The sequence below is a fragment of the Pangasianodon hypophthalmus genome, chromosome 21 (assembly GCF_027358585.1).
Source record: "Pangasianodon hypophthalmus isolate fPanHyp1 chromosome 21, fPanHyp1.pri, whole genome shotgun sequence".
Taxonomy (NCBI): domain Eukaryota; kingdom Metazoa; phylum Chordata; class Actinopteri; order Siluriformes; family Pangasiidae; genus Pangasianodon; species Pangasianodon hypophthalmus.
The window spans coordinates 5468229-5489494 of NC_069730.1; the positions used below are offsets into that span (position 1 = coordinate 5468229).

At 38.4% G+C, this 21266-nt stretch overlaps 1 protein-coding gene across 4 annotated transcripts in view; it reads right to left on the minus strand.

Annotated features, from left to right (window-relative positions):
* The window catches only part of schip1 (schwannomin interacting protein 1), a 308678-nt gene that overhangs the window by 37951 nt on the left and 249461 nt on the right, over positions 1 to 21266 (minus strand). For 2 of the 4 annotated variants that reach the window (XM_026941093.3, XM_026941094.3), the window contains one exon: positions 16864 to 17472. In XM_026941093.3, coding sequence (XP_026796894.3) covers positions 16864 to 17472 — 609 coding nt within the window. Of the gene's footprint in view, positions 1470 to 6452; positions 6671 to 16863; positions 17473 to 21266 lie in introns of those variants that run through there. The other 2 variants (XM_053227587.1, XM_026941096.3) reach the window with 2 other exon arrangements.

Consider the following 21266-nt stretch of genomic DNA (forward strand, 5'->3'; position numbering starts at 1 on the left):
CACTCACTGTATTTTTTGATTTTCTGACAAGAAAAATGATAAGACTCCATCAAGAACTGATTAAAATAACTAAGGACTATCAGTGATTTAAATATCCAACTGTACATGAACAGAAAATAGGTTTGATCTGGTTACAGAGGGTTTAAATGCTAAAGAAGTGACATGTGATAGCGCTAAAGCTCATGTGTCAGGACAGATATAAAGCACACAAATATTTTCACAGTGGGTTGAAGCTGATGCTCAGCTTGAAAAAAAAAAAAAGCCTATTTTTGGCAGGTGTGTCGTGAAAATTGTCTGCCTCCATACGAGAGCGCTGAGCTGAAAGTCTTTCTTCTCTCCCTCTTTCTCAGAGCTCTGCAGAATGTTAATGTGGCTTGAACCCATGGGAGGACTTTGATGTGAGAATCTGGGGGCTTTGATTCAAGACAGCTTCCTTGTCTTCTCCTTCTCTACTGCTCCCTCTCTCCTTATCCATCTATATGTTTTGTATTTAAAACCTGCTAGCTTCAATCTTTCTATTACTACAGTATGAAAAATCACAAACTGTAGCTAATATCTGGTTATCTTCATATCAGATTATATCTTTTTTTTTTTTTGCTGGAGAATGAGCTGGCCTCCTGCAGCCTGAGCCTCTGACACAGTCACATACCACTTTCTCTAGCTAATATTCAAACTATTCCTAAACTCTGGAATAGCTTGCACTAAAATATTATGTAAATGCAAGTGCAAATCTATAGGTTTGCTGGTTCTGGCCTATACTTAGTTCATGCGTATCTTTCTTTAGTTTGTTTTTGTTTATTTGGTTAATGATAGTTGACAGAATTATGGTAATTACATCAATGACTGTATTTCCTTGTTAGGCTTTGTCATACATACATATAATTATCAAACAAATACATTTAACGTCTAATATTTAACATGGAAATCACCTTTTATATTACAGTAAGAGATCACACTGGTTTATTGTCACATCCCAAAAACAATTCCTACAATCCTAAAACTCTTCCGAATTAACCTTACACCATCTCCTCTTTCTCTTTTTCTGACCATTATCTAACCAAACAACAGTCTGGGATTAAACTACCTTATAAGCAGAAAAACAGCATTTTGCGAAAGGTTTTTTTTCTTTGTTAATATTGTGATGTGATGTTAAGCGTCATAACAACTCAAAACATGGTGAACTGTTAATGTTAGGGTGACAAGGTGTTATTTGTTATTTGTTATTGTGTGTGACTGTGATTTATTCACTTTTTTTGTTGCATTTTCACCTTTTTTTTTGGGAACAGAACCTCCGCCTCTGATCCGAGCGAGTGATGTAAGGCTGATGCTTTGCATTGCAATGTGATAGTGGTGATGTCATCACTGTGTAATGAGAGAATACTTTGTATCACCGACTTTGCGTTTTTTTTATCATCTGAAACCAGATCCTCTTTTTTGTGCCTTGTAGGTATTTTATGTCTGGCAGCATCCTAATAAAGCACAGAGACTGAGATAAACACACACGAAACATCCTGAAACTGTTCAATACAACAACTTTATATAAAAAAATTAAACTGTAGATCAGTGACTTAAGATTAGACTAATAACAAAATACTGCTTTTGAATAATTGAACACAGCATACAGAAGCACATAACAGAGACTTGTATGATTTGTATAGTATATTGCAATTCGTTCATTTGATTTAACACACTTTTAGTGTTTTCAATGTCTTGGATATTAAAATGCACATTTTTTCACTTACAGTCCTTTTAAAGCACGCAAAGCAAAAACTGAAGTGAAAAGAAGAATATTAAATAGAGACTTTATCAGCCTCTGATGTGGTGATATTACAAGTGTTTTAGCACACACAGATGCACACAATGAAGTTTAATGTGGTTATCGTAGTCCCTAGTCTCCCTATTAACGCCTCCTTATTTTCTCTCTCTCTCTCTCTCTCTCTCTCACTCTCTCTCTCTCTGCAGGAGTGGATCCGTGCTGCTGCTTTTAGAATGCTGACATCAGTGTGAACAGAGACGAGAAGTAGGAAGGCATCGATCCAAGACTGTGTATCAGTATCAAGATCCATTCTGGCCTTAAAAACTAGAACACAACATCCAATTTGATCTGACAAACTTTCTGATCTACTACTGGAATTAATGCCAAGAACTGGTGTGATGTTGACTGACATGACACCGATAGTAAACATAAACACAGGAGACAGGTTGTCTTCATGCACCACACCATCATACCTGTGAGGGGAGGTGTCAATTTACTGTTACTGTGAGGGGAGGGGAGGAGAGAAGAGGAGACGAGAGAAAAGAAGGCAAGAGAAGAGAAGATGAGAAGACAACAGTAGAGTAGTAAAGAAAAGAGAAGGCAAGAGAAGAGAAGATGAGAGAAGAAAAGATGAGAAAAGAGAAGGCAAGAGAAGAGAAGACAAGAAGATAACAGTAGAGTAGTAAAGAGAAGAGGAGAGGAGGTGAGAAGAGAAGTGGATACAAGAAGAGAAGAGAAAAGAAGAGAAGAGGAAAGGAGATGAGATGAGAAGAGAAGAGCTTTACAGAACTCATTCAAATCACACAGATATAGTGAATTAATGCTGATAAATAACTCCACCCGAGACTGCTTTTGCATGTGTGAGGGCATGGAAAAGCGATAGACACACACACACACACACACACACACACAATAATTAAGGGTTACATGTTCTTTCCTCAGGTCAGTAAACATTGTGAAGGAGACAGATGAAGATCTCGGCAGGAGCTGAACCTCTGCCAAGGAGGGAGGGACAGAGAGAGAGAGGTGTGAGGGAATAATAAAGTAAAGACATATCCAGCTTTGTACTTGTACAATCTTGTACAAGCAGGATCTCTCTCTCTCTGTCTCTCTGATCACAGACGTATATTTTAACAATTGGAAACATGGCTGCAGCACATGCCCTCTTGTTCTCTCTCTCTCCTCTACACCCACATACACTCACATGCCACATTTACATTCCTCATTTCAATGAGACAAATCCTTCCATACACACACACATACACACACACATACACACACACAATTCAGTGGTTTAAATCACTGTTGCACACTGATCGCTTTTCCTCTCTCAGATGGAAACGTCTTGAATTGTAGTTCATTCAGCTCCTCTAGAACTGCATGAGCAGAAGTGTAATGACGAAAACACACTCACGCACACACTTGTGCTTGTTAAATGGGTCTCCGGCACAAACCCTGCTATTCAGCACATTGGTTCCACCCAAACAGGAGCCTGGGCCTCACTGCATGCACTGCTACACACACACACACACACACACACACACACACACAAAAAAACCCTCAGTAACCCTCAAAACCACCTCAATTTGTTCTGGCAGGACAAGACAATGCATTATTTGAATGATTTTCTGTCCCTCCCTCGTTCTCTCTTCCCCGTGACGGAGGGCTTTAACATGCTTTATAACTCTGACATGAAACCCAATTTCCTCCCTCTCTCTCTCTTTATCTCTCTCTTTTCCCTCTATTCTTCAATCCCTCTTACAGAGTGTTTATTTAAGGGGGGGAAATGTGTCTCCTGCTGATTGCTAGCCACACTGGGATTGGAGAAGCATAACACGTTGTGACAACTGCAGGAACAGGCGAATTAAACTCTGAGGGGTTTTCTAACCCGATACTGGAAACCATTCAGAAGGCTTAGCATAGGGTCAGAGGTCAGACAGCTTAAGGCTGGGGTAATAGGGGTCACTAGTGAATGGCTGTGAATGAAAAATCAACATAGAGCTTTTTATCAACTGCACAAATCACTGGAACCTCTCAAAGCAGGAAAACTGGTACTGGGCTTCTTCCAGTACATAAGGTTTCAGCTGTGTGGTTTTGGTACCTGCTGAAGTGTTGTGCCAACAGGATGTATGTAATGGTTTACATAATGAGACAAGACAAAGTATACAATGTGAGTACTAAACAATAAGTATGGATGCATAACTTTATGTCTTTATGCAGTCTTTATGCAGAAGTCTTATCCGTGCTTTAGTAGATAAGCTCTGATAATACTGTAGATTTGTACCTAAGAACTGCTGCTGGAATCATAAATGCTATTCTGGGCTTATTCAAAACATGCTTTCAACACACTCGGTACTGTTTGTCTTTACACTTCTGCACCTGTTTACTATAGTGATTTACAATCCCTCTAACTGTTGTCACCCAGATAAGGATGAGTTCCCTTTTGAGTCTCAAGGTTTTTTCGTCATGTTGTCTCATGGCGAGGGAGTTTTTCCTCACCACTGTCACCTCTGGCTTGATCATTAGAGATCTATATTCAGAATTCCGTAAAGCTGTTTTTTTTTTTTTTTTTTTAATTTTAAACACAAAATTGAATTGAATAATCATTTTTACAGTGTGAGTGAATGTCCAAAACCGTATTTAAACAATTATGGTCGTGTGTGTGTATAAGTGCTAAACATGTTAATAATTCAGAATGAAGCTTATCACTGGGTGAGGCAATATGCTTTCTTGTTGAGGCATGTGTGTGTCGGTGTGTGTTTGATGACTCATTCTGACAGTGAGTCGAGTTGATTCAAGGTTTGCACACCAGATGAAACATGTAGCTGTAGGGTGTGTATTTCTAACGCGTTTCTAAAGGCCGCTTTATACTTCTGCGTGTGTGTCTCTAACACACACACCTCACCTTCATGGCATCACTTACACGGGACGTGCTGTTTCTCCCAGGGCCGGCTGTGACACTTGCTGTCCTGATGAAGGACTTTTTCAGCAGTTAATTACTGAGAGATGGCAGGCTATCCTACATCTGGACTTTATGATATGTACCTGAGTACACTGTGAACACTGTCTAACACTTCGTGGTCTTGGACGTTTGCATGTATGTCCTCGATCACTACTTGCACATTTAGAGGCAGACTACAAATGTATTTTGTCAGAACTGTGTATTTTACTTATTGTTTACTGCAGTTTAGTACTCACATTGTATACTTTGTCTTGTCTCATTATGTAAACTCCAAACCTAACCAAACCTAAGAAATTTCTTTGTACAAATATGAGGGCTTGTCCGACAAATTTGGATTCCCAGAAAAAAGACCACTGACATCTACAGTGAGCAATCATCTGAAATAATATATGCATGTCAATAACTTGTAATGAGATCTTCCATTTGTTCATGATTGGAAAGCTTCTAGTCAACAAAGTCTTGGTATTGGGTTGAGCTTTGGGCTGTTTTTTAACTGGATTGTTGTTACTCAGACCTGGCAAGCATTGCTAACAACAGACATGGTTATCTAGGAAGGAATGTACTGACAAAAGTAAGATAGTATTGATAAGAGTAATCATTATTTTCTTTTCTTTACAGTTTTTAACACAAGATACATTTTAATTTGATAACAGCATGTTGTTCCTTGGTGTGTGTATGTGTGTGATTCAAAGTATGCTCCATATCACACAAGAGTTGTACTTTGATATCATGGCCTGCCACCTAAACGCCCAGTGATCTTTTCTGCATTCGTCACACTCATAGACATGATATAACTACATGAAACCTTAAAAAATCCCACCTGGTAGACACACACACAAACATGCACTTCTGGACACACACAGTGTCTGCCAAGCCTAAATAAGCATGTATGCTCTACTCTGTTATTAAGATTCCCTTTAAATGCGGGGTGTGACAATATACACCATAATATGGAAAATCTGAAATAAGTAGACTAACTTTAAAGAGGAGTCTTTAAAAAACTGTAACTAGTGTTGTGATAAATGATGAGAGTAAGAAAGGTCCTGTTTTAAAATACTTGATACTTGTGATGGTATGAATTTTTTAATACTATTCACCCCTACCTTGAATTATTCACTCCAGGTGCCTCTCAAAGGTAAAACATGTTTAGGATCTTTCACACTCATGAACAAGCACCTGGACTTTGTTTAAAAACAAACTGCTCTGTGTTACAGTCGGAGCTCAGAAAATACAATACATATCGATTAGATTTGCCAGTTATTTCAAATATTAATAAAAAGTCAACAGATTTTTGACCAAGCTGCTAGTGATTAGTTACTAGATTTGTGTATGTAATCAGTGTGTATATAACTCTAAGTATAGGTCAGGGACAAAATGTGTTTTGTGTCTGAAGGCTGTACATTTATATAAAAAAATATTAGTATGCATAAATTTGTTACAATTCCAATTCCAATATTAAATGTTTACAAAAGCAGCCATCTACTTAGGTAATTAATTAACTGGCAACCCTAACACTAGATGCCCACTGAATAAATGATGTCTGGATTGAGAATAAGAAAGAAATGTATGATAAATCAGACTGCATGATAAATCAAAATGTCCCTGGCAATAAATTGACTAGATTTTGCCAGAATCAAAAGCAAAATGAACATGCTGTAATCTACAGATGAAGCAGTGCTGCTAGTCTGTAGTGTGTCTCTAGTGTGTGTTTCTGAGATGACCTCATTCCTGTACCTGTGTTAGGTTCCCCACTTGCTGCGTGGAATCCAACGCTGATCTGACATGAGCACTCATTCAAACTGAAACATCCAAATCCAAATTCCACTCATGAACTGATAGAAGAACTCAAGTCCAGATTCCACACACTCACGAGCCCATAAGGCTCCTAAACTACAGGTGAGACTATGAGCAGTGAATCAAGAGTTGAATGCAGTGTTCTCAGCACACATGCCTCTGTGTGTGTGTGTGTGTATGTGTGTGTGTCTGTGTGCGGTGTGGAGCGTGTGAGGGCATGCTCAGACACACACGTGGAGAAGGAGGGCAGTCAGCTCTGTGGCTTTCAGGGTTGAACCACACTGCAGGCACTCCCTTAAATAGTGCTGTATGAAGTTGTGATGTAAAACTGATCTGCACTCAGTTCAGCGTTGTGTGTTTACATGGTTGTAAATAGCTGCAGGCTTATAACACTGAGCCTGGATCAGCCTGTGTGTATGCTTAAGCTGGGCTTTTGTTTTTATGGCCTTAGGAAAGATTTCTACCCTGTACCATTTCCCCAACACCACCAAGGCATACCTCTCTCTCTCTCTCTCTCTCTCTCTCCTGCCATGCCAGCATTCCCTCACAAAGTGCTTTCTATTCTTGCTCCTTCTCTTTTCTTTGATTTTTCTTTTTTCCTCATGCATGCCCAAAAAAGGTGGAAAACCCCTGCAATCCTGCTATATAAGAGAACAATCCTGCTATTTAAATATTAGGCTCGTTATTTAGATGTGCACACTAATATTTTTTTCTATTTAATGGAGCCATACAGCTTTTCCATTCCTGAACTTTCTGCTAACAGAAGACTTAGGTTTGAGGCCTGTTTATTACTGAGGTTTGAATTAAAGTCAGATAGGCTAACAAGTATGAAACGCAATAAACACAACTTCTGTTTGTGTGGGTTATGATTTTCACCACTGCAACAAAATCACAAACCCCATGGCCATGCTTTGCAGACCCCACTTTGAAAACCACTGCGATGAGTTCATACATGAAGGGTTTCTAAATAGGAAACAATAGCTATCTTATTGTTACTTAAATTTAAATTATTTAATATTTTAAATATGTAGTATTCCTAGACCTCTGAGAATCATATAACTTTAGCAACCTTAGAAAACACAGTGATTCACAATATTGCCATGCTACAGATGGAGTTCTGTATAATTTATTTATTTAGTTTTTTTTCCCTGCTCTGTTTTTTCTCTTTTTTCATAAAATGCACCCCACAAAGTATAAATAGTTTCAATAGAGGGGTAGGTCGACTGGGAGAAAGGAGAAGACTTGCACTATTTTCACTGCGATTGCAGTGACAGCAGAAGAACCGAAAAATTACAAACTGTTGCGTTCATGTCAAGTTCAGAAAGCTTTGAATCAGCTTCTCTACTGCTCTGGCTCTGTTCTACATCACTCCACATTTAATTAATTAGTTTGACAAATACAGTCCATTATCCAGGTTTTTCTTTTTACTCTGCTACATTCATTCAAATTTACACACAATAAACAGTTCAAGTTTGACTTGAAAGAAACATATTCATGTTTGTGGCCTGAGACACAACCTTTTTTTTATACTTCTTGTCTTAAACAGAACATACTTTAGGCATTAATTCTAGTATTTAGAATGCAGCAACAATTTTGTAAACCTAGCCTCAAGGGATCATTCTTCATAACCTCTCCTTTATTCATTGTTCATTTCTGCTGCTTTCCTTCTAGTCCATGTGGTTTAAAGGCAGTTTAGTGTTTAGTCTCTTTCCCTCAGCTCTGTGAAGAAATCTGCTACTCGTGTGTGTTTTGTCTACAATTCCGCTATTTGATTTTCTCCCACCTCTTTCCTTTTCACATCCCTCCCTGTCTTTTTCTCCCTCTCTCTCTCCCTCACTCTCACTCCCTGACGTGGCATTGTGGTGTGAGTCTGAGTGGAATATGCAGAGCTTTACATATCCCAGAGCACTTCACACTCTCTTTGCTCCGTCTCTCTCCCGTGCTCTCTCTGTGCCTTAACTTGATTTATCTATCTCTCTTCATCTCGTTGCTGTTTTTCTCTCTTAACTTGTTTGCCTCTCTTTCTAATTCTTGTCTCTCTCCTTGCTGCTGATGCTACTAGACATGTGTCAAAAAAAAAAAAAAATATATATATATATATATATATATATATATATATATATATATACATATATATATATATATATATATATATATATATATATATATATATATTCAATTTTATTTGTATAGTGCTTTTAACAATGGACATTGTCATAAAGCAGCTTTACAGAAATAAATGGATTCACACAAAAATATACTGTAAATATGTGAATTTATCCCTAATGAGCAAGCCAGAGGCGACGGTGGCAAGGAAAAACTCCCTGAGACAATATGAGGAAGAAACCTTGAGAGGAACCAGGCTCAAAAGGGAGCCCATCCTCATCTGGGTGCAACGGATAGTGCAATTATAAATAAATCCCTTCTATTATTGTGTACTATATGGACAAATAGTGCAATTGTGCAACCAGTAAATTCATCACAGTTTTTGCAAGAAGTCCGGTTATATATATATATATATATATATATATATATATATATATATATATATATATATATATTGCATCTTGAGCTGTGTTAAATTCCATCAAAATTTTTACAAAAAGTAGAGCTATAATAAATAATTTACTAAACATTTTTATCCAACATGATACTTCATGTGCTTGGATTCATGCATTTTAAAAATCTTTTACTTCTGTGTCATCTTTATATTACATAATTTCAGGCCATTTTGAGCTAACATTAATAGGTTGGAAATAAGCATCCAAAGTGTATAGCCTGTGTATACACCAAGGTATGTGTTTCTTGTAGCTCACACACACACAGACACTCCTAAATGCACTCTAAAATTTCATTAAACGGCGTTAGTTAAAATATGCATGCACAGAAGTTGATAACATTATTGTTTAGTTTCAGGCTTTACATTACATCTGTGTCTGTATGTCTTCCTGTTGGGCTTTACACTGCAACACACACCCTACACCAAGACAATCAGTGCAAAAACACAGTGCACACACACACACACACACACACACACACACACACACACACACATGGCATTAAAGCCTTCCATCCTAAAACACAAAGGCACTATACATGCAGCAGATTCTCAATGCTCTCTTTCAAATGTAAAACGCTGGCTTATTAGAGCACTGTGCAGCTTCCTGGCTCCCCAGGAGAGCCTGGTGAACAGGGCCATCTCAGCAGAAACTTAGTACCATTTGACCATATTTACAACCAACAAGTTCTCTGACTTTCAGCTGTTAAGGGTTCCTTTAAACCTCTGCTTATGACTCAGTTATTCGTTCCACCCAGATTTCGCAGTATCTATGAGTAAATATGAATTAATCTGTAACTACAGTGTAACTAATAGGACAAGTATGTAGTTATGATAGTACGGTGGGTGCTGGGAGTTCAAGGGGTTAAAGATGCCGTCTGTATGCAGTAGCAATCAGATTCATTTAAATATACCATAGAAAAACTGATTAATAATATTGCCATGAAAAGATTCTCTCTCGTTTCCTCATTTCAAGCCACTGTTTGTGTTTTTCTGGCTTTTAAAATTCTTTCTGGCCTTTTTACTTTTGCTCCTTTAAAGTGCCATCTGTGAAGCTGTAACTGCTAACACGAGGTCAACGATGCTATACGAGTTTGACATTTCAAATGTTATCAATTGCAGTGGAGTATCTTCATCATTATCTTCATCATCATCATCATCATCCCCATGCATCTGATGACAAATCATACATTTCTCTACGTTATTAACCTTGATCTGCCTGCTCTGGAGCAGGTGGTTCAGCAGGTGGTTTGTGCAACTAGCTGTCTTAATTAGAACCTTCCGGAAGTGCGTGGGATATTTCACGCTTGCTGGAGCTGCTAATGGGCTCGATGTGGCAGCAGGAGTGTTTCTGCTCCAACCTGGGAGTCCAGAGCTGCAGTACAGCACTGACCAGCAACTATCGATCTCGCACAAACATCAATGGTCCCTTGTGGTAAAGACTGCAGAGTTCAGAGGGACAGCAAGAGTGTATTCATTGTTGTTAACCGTGTATATGCTCCACTTACTGTATAAAAGACATCAGAATCAGTAAGAATGTAATGCAAGAATGAAAGTCAAATAAATGAACAGTCTAAGTAAAGATTGAAATAATCTGCTGCTTTTTGCAGTATAAAGTGTGTGTTGTATGTACAGGATATATAGATGGAACAGTAAAGTATTATAATTACAGTATGTGCATACATTACACTATATACTTAGATACTACGGCATATTGAAGTCTGAGAGAAAATTAAGGCAGGTTGACTAAATGTTTTTTTTGTCCCTCTAAATGGATTTACTTTAATCCACTAAAAAAAAAAAAAAAAAAAAAACTTGGTTGCTATGTGTGAATATGTGAAGTCTGCAAAGCAATAGAAAACACACTGACACGTTACCTGCCACTGAATGCTAGCACACATGATCACGTTCCAGCGTCAGGACATCTTCATGAACCCGGTAAGCTAAATTTTTGCTAGCTAAGGTAATGCCCCCTTGCTGTCCTGATATTCAATTAGCTAGCACATTCACATGCCACACTGGTTTTCATTTGCAAGCACAGCAAAAACTCAACAAGGCTTTAGGAAATATTAGCATAAATCATTGATAGTAATGAAGTCCAACCTCTTCACTTTATTACTACTACCATTTCATGAAATACAATGCAAGCAAGAACAGTTTGTGATGTCCTGACTCCTACTGCCTAAGCCATAAAAAAGTGTATGTGTACTATGGAGAGTAAGATGAATTTTATCAGACTAGTTCTCTCACTCTATTCATAGCTGTACCTTATAGGACTGATAAATTGGTTGCTAGATGAATATTGGATAATATTAAATATTTACATAGAATGTAACCAGAATTTTGTTTACTCTAGTTCTCTTATTCTTCTTCAGTCTGCCACTTCGGCTCAAATCTACCTCATCCATTAAATCTATTAGGACAGCATGCCCCGTCTCACCCGCATCTTCTCTGGCTGAAATATTCATCACAGTATGAAGGCTCTCTGTAATGGCCTGCTGAGTTTGATCAGACCTCACATCAGACACCCCCATATTAACAAGATGCTCTATCTGAGTTTCCTCTCTCACTTCTCGCTACACTTATAAAGAGATAAGTCTTCCCGGAAGCTGTAGGAGGTGACAAGAGGATTTTTCGAGAACAGGATCTCCTACAAACAGGCTGAGATTTTGAATTGTTGTCTGCTAATGATGATCATAACCTTAACGGAAATTTCTCAGAATTAATTAGCCCTTGTAGAGACCTTACTGGTTTTATTTTTTAACCTAATGATTTCTTAAAATTAGTAAATATTTTTAATTTCTAACTGACAAAACGTTGTCCTCTTTTGGTTAAAAAATGATTCTACAACCATAGTCATTAATGTAAATTAAATCTAGAAAAGATCAGGTTGTCCCTCTGGGGAAACCCCATGAATACCTAAGAAGCTTTCCCTATCAGAGAGGGTTCTGACTAGAACCACAGGAAGCAAAGAACCCTTAAAAAATCTAGTTCTAGTGATGCACTCCGGTCACGATTTGATTTGATTCACAATACTGGCTTTGCAAGAAAAGAATATTTTGAACAAAACTTTAATGAAGAAAACTTATGACTGAAAAGACTTTTCATCTGTGTAAAACTAAATAAATTAAAAAAAAACCACAAACAGAGGTTTAACATCCATCCATTTTCCATACCGCTTATCCTACACAGGGTTGTGGGGGAGCATGGAGCCTATCCCAGGGAACTCGGGGCACACCCTGGACAGGGTACCAACCCATCGCAGGGCACAATCAACACACCACAGACAATTTGGAAATGCCAATCAGCCTACAACGCATGTCTGTGGACTGAAGAGGAAACCGGAGTACCCATGGGAACCCCCTGAAGCACAGGGAGAACATGCAAACTCCACACACACAGGGCGGAAGCGGGATTCAAACCCCCAAATGCAAGAGGCAAATGTGCTTAATAAATAAATAAATTTATAAATTCCAAAAATTTGGCTGAATAAACAAAGTATATGACCCAGGGACAATAATCGATTGAAACATAGGTGTCATTTTAACCAGAATTAGAGCTCCAAAGTAGGCTAAATTGCCCACTTCTGCGGCCTCTTTCTCAGGCACTGTAGATTGCAGCAGTCCGGAAAGCTACTGAAGAGCTCTTTTTAACTGTTAAAATGTGGTCATGTAACCATATAACCTATAATGCATTTCATCATTGTGTTCTGGGGCTATTGGTCGGTTCACAAGTGTAGATAATTTCCGGTAACGGTGCTCTTCAAGAACAAATGTGATCATGTGACCAGTGTGCGCTCTATATATTTTAACTCTATGGGATGTGCAGATTGGGACCTGTGGTGTTCAAAAAGTGCAACTGCATTAGAAAAAGTATAATTGCATTATGTAATTAATAGAATGCTGATTTTCATGATGCACATCATCACATTTTTGCATCTTGGGGCATTTTTACACCCCTAGTATCTAATCAACTCTTAAAAGATGGCAAATCTCTTTTGCCCCAAGAGTGTAATGGATACTGACACACTTTTAGGAAAAGGGTTTCTTGAGGGTTCTTTGGCTTCCCGTCCTAATGTGATTCTACAAAACATAGGAAAAAATAATTAATTTATGACCATAAAAGCTTCTTCATGTGCTCTTCTGAGAAAACCCTCTGTAGCAGTGTCCTACACAGAAAGGGTTCCCCAGATGAAAAATATTAAGAATGTTTAAGTTTAATGCCAAGTGCAACCTGTTCATTTCAAAGAGTGTACTTTGTGATATTAATAAAAGTTATCTATTGTTATTAAGGTAATAATAGTAGGTGGCTCATAGGGATGGAACCATTTTTTGCTCTGTAACTGAATTTAAAAACAGTCGTTAAAGCAAATGGAGGCAGCTTTAAAATATACATGACAGACTGAAGGAAATGGCTTCTGCCTCACTTTACCCACCCTGTGTCATCCTTAACCTAAAAGTAGCACACTTCTCAATATTAAAAGGAAGTACAAAGTGTACAGTACACATCATTTATCTTCAGGGAAGGTGTGACATTTCACTGGTAAGAGTGACCCAAAAATATCCCTAGACAAATATTCCTTTACACTGGTGTGAAACAATTCTCATGTCCATTGCATTATAAGCATTTTGACATTTAATATCTAGACAGCTACACTACTGGTCAGTAGTGTGGCAATAAAACTAAAACAATTAATATATATATATATATATATATATATATATATATATATATATATATATATATATATATATACACAACCACAGTAGTTCTGGTAAATCACATGTTTATGTTAATGCACTCATTACCATACCAACAACTTACACAGCCACTTGTATAGCAGACAATTCACATAAATGGATTTAAAAATGTGTGTAATTGTTTATATGGTTTATAAGTTTTCTTTGAAGAAACGTTAATTTAGAATTTTTTTGCAAGGCTTCTCCAAGGTCAGAACTAGTCAGAGATAAAGCTGCTTGCGACACAGGAAAGTCTTCAAGATTGGTTGGCTTTGTAGTTTCCTGTTTCTCAGTAACATAATAAGCTGCATTTTTTTGTCTTATTAAGGTCAAGAGAGGGGAGAAAAGAGAGACTGGTGAGAGAATAGCTACGATGGATTCCTGCTGCTATACCGCAAGTAATAACAAGAACCAACGCTAAATATAAAACATTAAATTTAATTATAAAGGATAGACAATATGATATGTTTACTGGTAAATTAAAAAAAATGTGATGATGTTGCACAAATGCTATGGTATAAGAGGAATAAAACATTTATTACTATCTTTTAACATTTAACTCCACTTCATATTAGGCCACATTACATTAGCCTGTCATTGATTATTTTCCTATAACAGCACACATAATTTTATTTCTAACTTAATACCATGGAGAAAAAATTTGCCAAGTAGTAATATAGTTTTAGTGCTAATCATGTTTGTTATTGCAAACCATATGCCCCTGTATAGCAATATGTGTGTTGATTGCTAAATACCTAAACAAGTGTGTTAAGTGTGTGCACAGTTCTGCACAGTTTACACAGATTACCCTTTCAACCACAGAGACTGAATAAACGACAGCATCTTTCCTCCCCCTGCATACCTCACATTCTCTCAGGCAGATAAAAACACATGCATGCACACACATACACACACATACAAAGCTGGTGGTAGTGGCTATTGTCCTCTGGCTCAGCATGTTTGCATGCAAAAGGTGCACACACGCACACATACACACACACTGACCATCTCCTGTCCTCACTGGCTGGCAATCCTATTCACCTCACTGAGCCTGCTGTACAGATGTGCCACTTTTAAATAGCTTGAGCTAAATGAAGCTTGTAAATGGCCACACTGCTACAAACACGTAATGGACAGTGAATCTGCCATCTTTATTGTCCTTATCTCGTCATCTCTTCAAGTAGCTTTTTCTGCATTCATAATAAGTGGACACTTTCTCAAGCTTTCTTTTTGCAGGAAGGCAGGATGGAGCATGTATGGTACTCATCATTATGCCGGAAACAGTGCAAGATGAAGTCTGCTGACACATAATGCATAATGTGCATACTGTGAAATGAAATTAATCTAATGTGTGCCAAATTTTGCAAGTAAAGAGATTCAATAAACCAAAAGTACTATACAAAACATAAAGTATCTGAAATCACATTATCGCTTGCTTTTAACCTCATACAGTCCCCACTTATTATTTAGTTATTCATCTCAAAGTGGATTATTCAGCAACAGCTATGAATTATTCAGTAACTGCAGTCAAACTAATAGAAAAAAGGTATGTAGTTTTGAGAGCGAGGATGTCTTGACATGCTGAGGGGTCTTGGTAGTTTACAAAATGAGATCAAATTACCTATTACTGCTAAAAGGTGTTAAAAAATTATTTTAAAGTGTTAAAAAAATTTTTTGTCACACTCCCTGCATCTCTTATCACACCCGGACATATGTACACGCACACTCATGTTCACGTTCACTAACGCACAAACACACACTTCTAATAAGAGCAAGCTAATAACCAGGATGAAATTAACATTTTAAACTAAACTAAACATTATAGTTCCTATAAATGCTGTAACCAAAGTATCAGTCGCAAATTAGTAACTAGAACACAAGGTGAAACAACAGAAATCATTATGAATCGTCATCTTTATAAAACCAGACATGACTCTGAAATGTTAAAGCAAAACAGGTTGGAGGTCACCTGCTTTCACCCCATCAGTATCAGCGCTAGAAGCCTCTTTATTACTACAACAGCGCCCTCTACCGAGTCGCCTGTGGCATGACCTGCTGAACCAAAGCAGTCAATTTTCAAGACATCACATGGGCAGTTGTGGAGAAACCCCTGCTGCTCTAGCTGTAAGAAAATGGGGTATTATATCACTGGTATTTGTACTGACTGCCAGTTTCTAACAGTGCCAAAACAACTGTTTTCTATAAATAACTGCTGAAAACACCAGCTGCTGCAATTTATCTCTCTCCATCGCTCTCTCTCCTTATCTCCTTCTCTTTGGCCTGTCTCTGTCTCTGAGTACACGCTCTCACCTGCTAATCGTCTGGTTTAAAGGACGTGTCTCCGCTGTCCCCTGTGCTATCGAGGCTTTCAAGCATGTCCCACTGCTGGATTGTTTCAAGAGTGACACCATGCTCCATCAGTGATAAAAGGGATATGACAAAGTATCAGCTTAACCGTAATATGAGCTGGCAACACACACAGATACACAAACAGCTCCAGAGAGATGTATGAGAAGACAGCTGAAAATTCACACACTGATGACAGCTCCATCTGTATCTGGCTAGTCTTTCAGATCATATACCTTCTCTGCTGCTAGGTGAGTGTGTGTGTGTGTGTGTATGTGTGCACAAGGCCATCTTTGCAACTAATACCGCAGCAGATTTTCCATGTTTTCATCTGATGAAAACATCTGTTTCCTGAAAAGTTTGTAACTGAAACTGGCAATGGCTTCCACCACTGACCTGCTCACATAGAGCATCCTTCAAATAAACCCCTGTAGCAGGTAGCGTTATGTAGCTAGCTAAGCTGCTGGCAATAATAATAAAGCACAGGTTTGATGCACAGATGTATCAAGGGATGAATTTGAGTTTCTTTCCTTTCCTGGATGCCAGATTTCATCAAAATGCATAACATTAATTTTGCTTACAATAGCTGATTTCCAAAAGAGGCAGAATTAACAGACCCCATGCTGTGGTTCTGTTAGCTGTCAAACTAGAACTAATTCTAGGTCTGCACACCCCTACTATGTACAATAAGACAAAGCCCTGGACTCACGTTCATGGAGTTGGTCCTTCCCAGGTTCCTGTTGTGGTTCTCCTGCTGCTCCCTGAACTGCAATCCAGCCAGGTGCCTCTCGAGTGCCGCCCAGTCCATGGTGGGAAGCTGACTCTCCTCCACCACACTGTCCTCTCTGTAACCCCCGAGGCGATTACACCCCTCAAACCCTGTACCTCCAACTCCCAGACCCCCTCCACCACCACCTCCACCTGTACCAGGGCTCTTGGGAATGACCTTGGCCTGGGGTTTCCTGGGCAGGATCAGGTTGCCATTCTGCTTGAGTTCCTCAGACGCAGTGGCTGGAGAACTCTTGACTTCCTGGAGCTCCTCAGCCAGGCTGCGACTGTTTACTGCCTTCCGCAAGGTTCTGTCCTGGCCATTCTGGTTATCAGCATCATACTCGCTTTCCCAGTCCTCGATGACACGCTTCTTGTACTGCTGGAATTCCTCGTCCTCCTCATCGTAGTCATCCAGGGCGGCCAGCTCCAGGCTCGGTGAGGACTTGCATTCCGAGCATGGGGTCACCTTGTTGGAGTTCGAGTTGGACTCGGAGCCCGAGCGGCTTGAAGCGTCGCTCGCCAAGTCCATACCGTCCTCCCGGTAATCCTGAGAAACACACAGGAAGTAAACAGAGTAAGTTTCAAGAGTTTACCTTCCATATTACATGCCAGATTTTTTCAAAGCATGAAAAACAGGATGCACACCAAATCACTCACACGGCTGTTGTTAAAGATGCATCGATCCCACATTTTTCATTTTAGCTACAATACCGGTATCAGAGCTCCAAGCAAAATAATATAAGACAAAGTGTGTGGATCAGACTGAAAAATATATTAATTCTGAATTGATCTCAATCCAGCATTTCAGGTGAGTATTGGCCCCAATATAAATACTCATCTCCAGTTGTTGGTGTTAGCTAGCTAACTAAGAGTTTTAGCTAACTAAGTTAAGGAGTCACAGCAAGGTGTGTAGGCACGTGATGACAAATTTACTCTGCTAAATTTTATAATGGCAATGGATACTAAAGGGTGAACCAAATATATTCTTTTCAATATTTAATTTCATTGGAAGTATTTGATGTCCACACTGGATATATTTACCAATTACATTACTGAATAATGTACACAAAATACAGTCACATAACAGATAAGAAGTTTAAAAATCAGGGAAAAAACACAAGCAATATTTTGGAAGGCAGGAGGAAACCCAGCAGAGAAGAGGGGGATTTTGGGAAGTGCGCACACCCTTAGATTAGTGACAACACCTCAGTGCTGCAGTTCAAACACAATGAGAAGCTTCCTGCCACAGAGGGCCTTCCTTCCTGCTTGGCAAGATGACGTGCACTGGCCTCTGTGACTCCATTCTCTCTGTTTTGTGTCTGTGCTGATGTCTCCATGGACAGATAGACCATGTGTGTCTGCACAACTCTTAATAAAGAACTCCTAATGGATGACACACTGACTCTGGCATCCTCTTCTATTGTGTAGGCCAAATAACATTCATTCTGCTTGCTCAATTAGACTTCAATTCAACCAATTAGGGGTTGAAATTCAGGAAATCTTCTCAGTCAGTTAGTTTTAAGTCCTCCATACAGATATATGAGCAAATATAAATTGCAAATAGGATTACTCTCTGGAATTATCAGAAGGTTGTCATTTGACCCAAGCCAACTGCTTATGTGGTTTATTTATAAGCTGCCATTACTGGGCATTTTTGTAGAGACATCCTTTTCACCAGTGCAAGTTTATTTTCAGAGTTCAAAATTGTAGTGTACAGGCATGTAATTGCATGTTTAAGTACGACCAAGTGTGAAAATAGATACAGTACTATACAAAGAACCTAATAGTTTCAACAGAGCATGCTAAAACAGGAGTTGTTTTAGAGGGAACAGCAGGATAGCCACTGAACTTCCTCGCTGAGAGTGTCTCAGAGTGTCTCACATATGCAGTGTTTAGTCAAATCGAACAGTTTGAATAGTTTGAATCAAACCCTGGAGCGTTTTCCCTCTCTGTTCGATTCTTTTGGGCAGGTGAGAACACAGCAGTCACACTCAGGAGGAGATAAAAACAACCTGTTTGAAACCGTTGGTCCGGTTCCAAGTGAACTCTAGCGTGGTTCCACTGCAGTGAGAAAGCGATTCGACCTTGAATCAACCTGACTGCAGGAAGAAAACCAACCATGCTGTGTAATTTGGGTTGCATGCAGGATATTTTGTAGATACGAACTGCTAAATTGACCTGACAAAACAAAACAAAAAAATGCTAAACTGACCCAATTATTTAGCACTGGCTCCATGATTTTTTGCAAACTAGTATTTCTGACCAAATAATGAAAGATATTTACAAGCATGGTTTCAGCCCTACACGCCCTTTTATATGCTAAAAAACAGACAAACTTAACATATCAACTTCTCTCTGATTTCAACTCTACAAATGGAGTACTAGGTGTGAAAGTGCCTCATTTAAAAAGACTTACCCTCAAATATATCTGAATGCATTAAAAACTCATTCACATGCATGTTACATGTAATCTGAACCATATTAGGTGCAGATGAGGACAGGTGTGACACTTAAAGTCATCATTACCATAACTACGACAAGTTTGTCACAACGCAGCTTACATTATTTCATGGCACTATCCAAGTTTTCGATAATTTTAATTAAGTTTCAAATGATGTCCATTAAAGAAAACTGTTCCTCAACTGTCCCTGTCATTTAACAGAAATTCATGCTCTTCATTCAGTCTGCTTCAGAATGGTAGTCTGTACTGTATAACCTTACAATTATTTCTGATAAAACGTGTAACTGTGTAATCCGCCATGCTGCTCAACTTGAGTGATTCGTTTATTGATTTATAAAACACATTATTTACCTCTTCCCATCAGAAAGAAATCTCATTTTCTTTGGCCTTAATGGCCTCACTCTTCTGATTAAAGTGTGTACATGCAGGATTGTGCTATAAGTCAAATTATTAACAGGGTATTAGGCTCCAGGTAAAATAGCTACTGATTAAGAAAACAAAACAGCACTCCAACCTTGACTAACCTTGACACTGTGATGTAGTTTCTTGTTTATCACACTGTGATTGATTACAAAGCTAATGAGAACGTCTGTCAAGTTTACACGCTTCGACCAAACTTGCCGTGACCTCGATGGCTTTACCGCTTTGTATTACCAACAAATAAACATATTCCCAAGAACTTCCCAAACATATTGACCACCGAATACTTAGAGCCTTCCATACAAATAAGACCTGGAAGTGACTGGGGACTAATTAAAATGCAAAGGGTAAAGCTATAACCTTTAGATTTGCACACTGTATCCTGTTTTAATTCTTTAATTTTATTTTATATAGACTTTTTTCTTTCTTGAATAAGAACGCCATCTGACCAAAGACTGCTCTGTATGCCTTGTGTCAGCAAATGTTGAATCCAGTACAGCTTCTGCAGCACTAACACAATTTGCCACTCAGGCATAAGAAATGTCTGAAACCGACAGGCTGCACACTGCTTCCATTAAAGTTTTTAACAGAAATAATTTTAAAAAAATTGGCATGTGTACAGAGTTAATATTGGTCAGACTTTGGCCGAAAAGTAACCAAGCAATGTATAGCTTAATAAATTCTACTACATTAAATAAATTGTAATAAATTAAATTATAATTGGGTGTTGGTACATGTATAGAATTAAACAATCCTGACTCCACACTTGTGCTGTCAATCAAGTTTGTTCATTAGAATATTAAGCCACACCCACCGGGACATTTTGCAGATCAGTCTAATCAGCAAATTAAGATATATTATTATATATTTTTTAAATCTCATTTAAACATTGCTGAATGTTTAATATATTAGTTAAGTCTGGTATGAGTAAGCAGCCGTTACCAAGTGTGTCTGTGTGTGTGTGTGTGTGTAGAGGTGGGATGCAGTGTGTGACAAGTTTAGATGCATAGGTGAGAGAAACACATATCAGCATTTTATTCATATATTCATTCAAACAGTCCATAATGAGTGATGTGTGATACTCAGAACTCAGAGCTGGTGCTGCAGCTGCATGTAGCTGTTTCTGTGTTTGGGGCGTCAACAGCTGAAAGGTTACCACCCACTGATACATCAACAAAAGCAAAATCCCCTATTTCATCATAAATTGAGATGGAGTTTTCAGCCTGTAGATAGGGTGTGATCCATGATTTGACCATGAAAAGTTTGTATGTTGACATAATACATTTTTGTAATATTAACTAATTCATTACTTGTGCTAAAACAATATGCTAATCTACATTTGCACTGCACTGTCTGGAACTTTAATTCAACACAGTAAGAGTTAAATCAACACCGTAGGTGTTAATTAGAAAGTGTGAACATTAGGTTTGTGCACAGTTATTTTGGGAGGCAGGGGCACA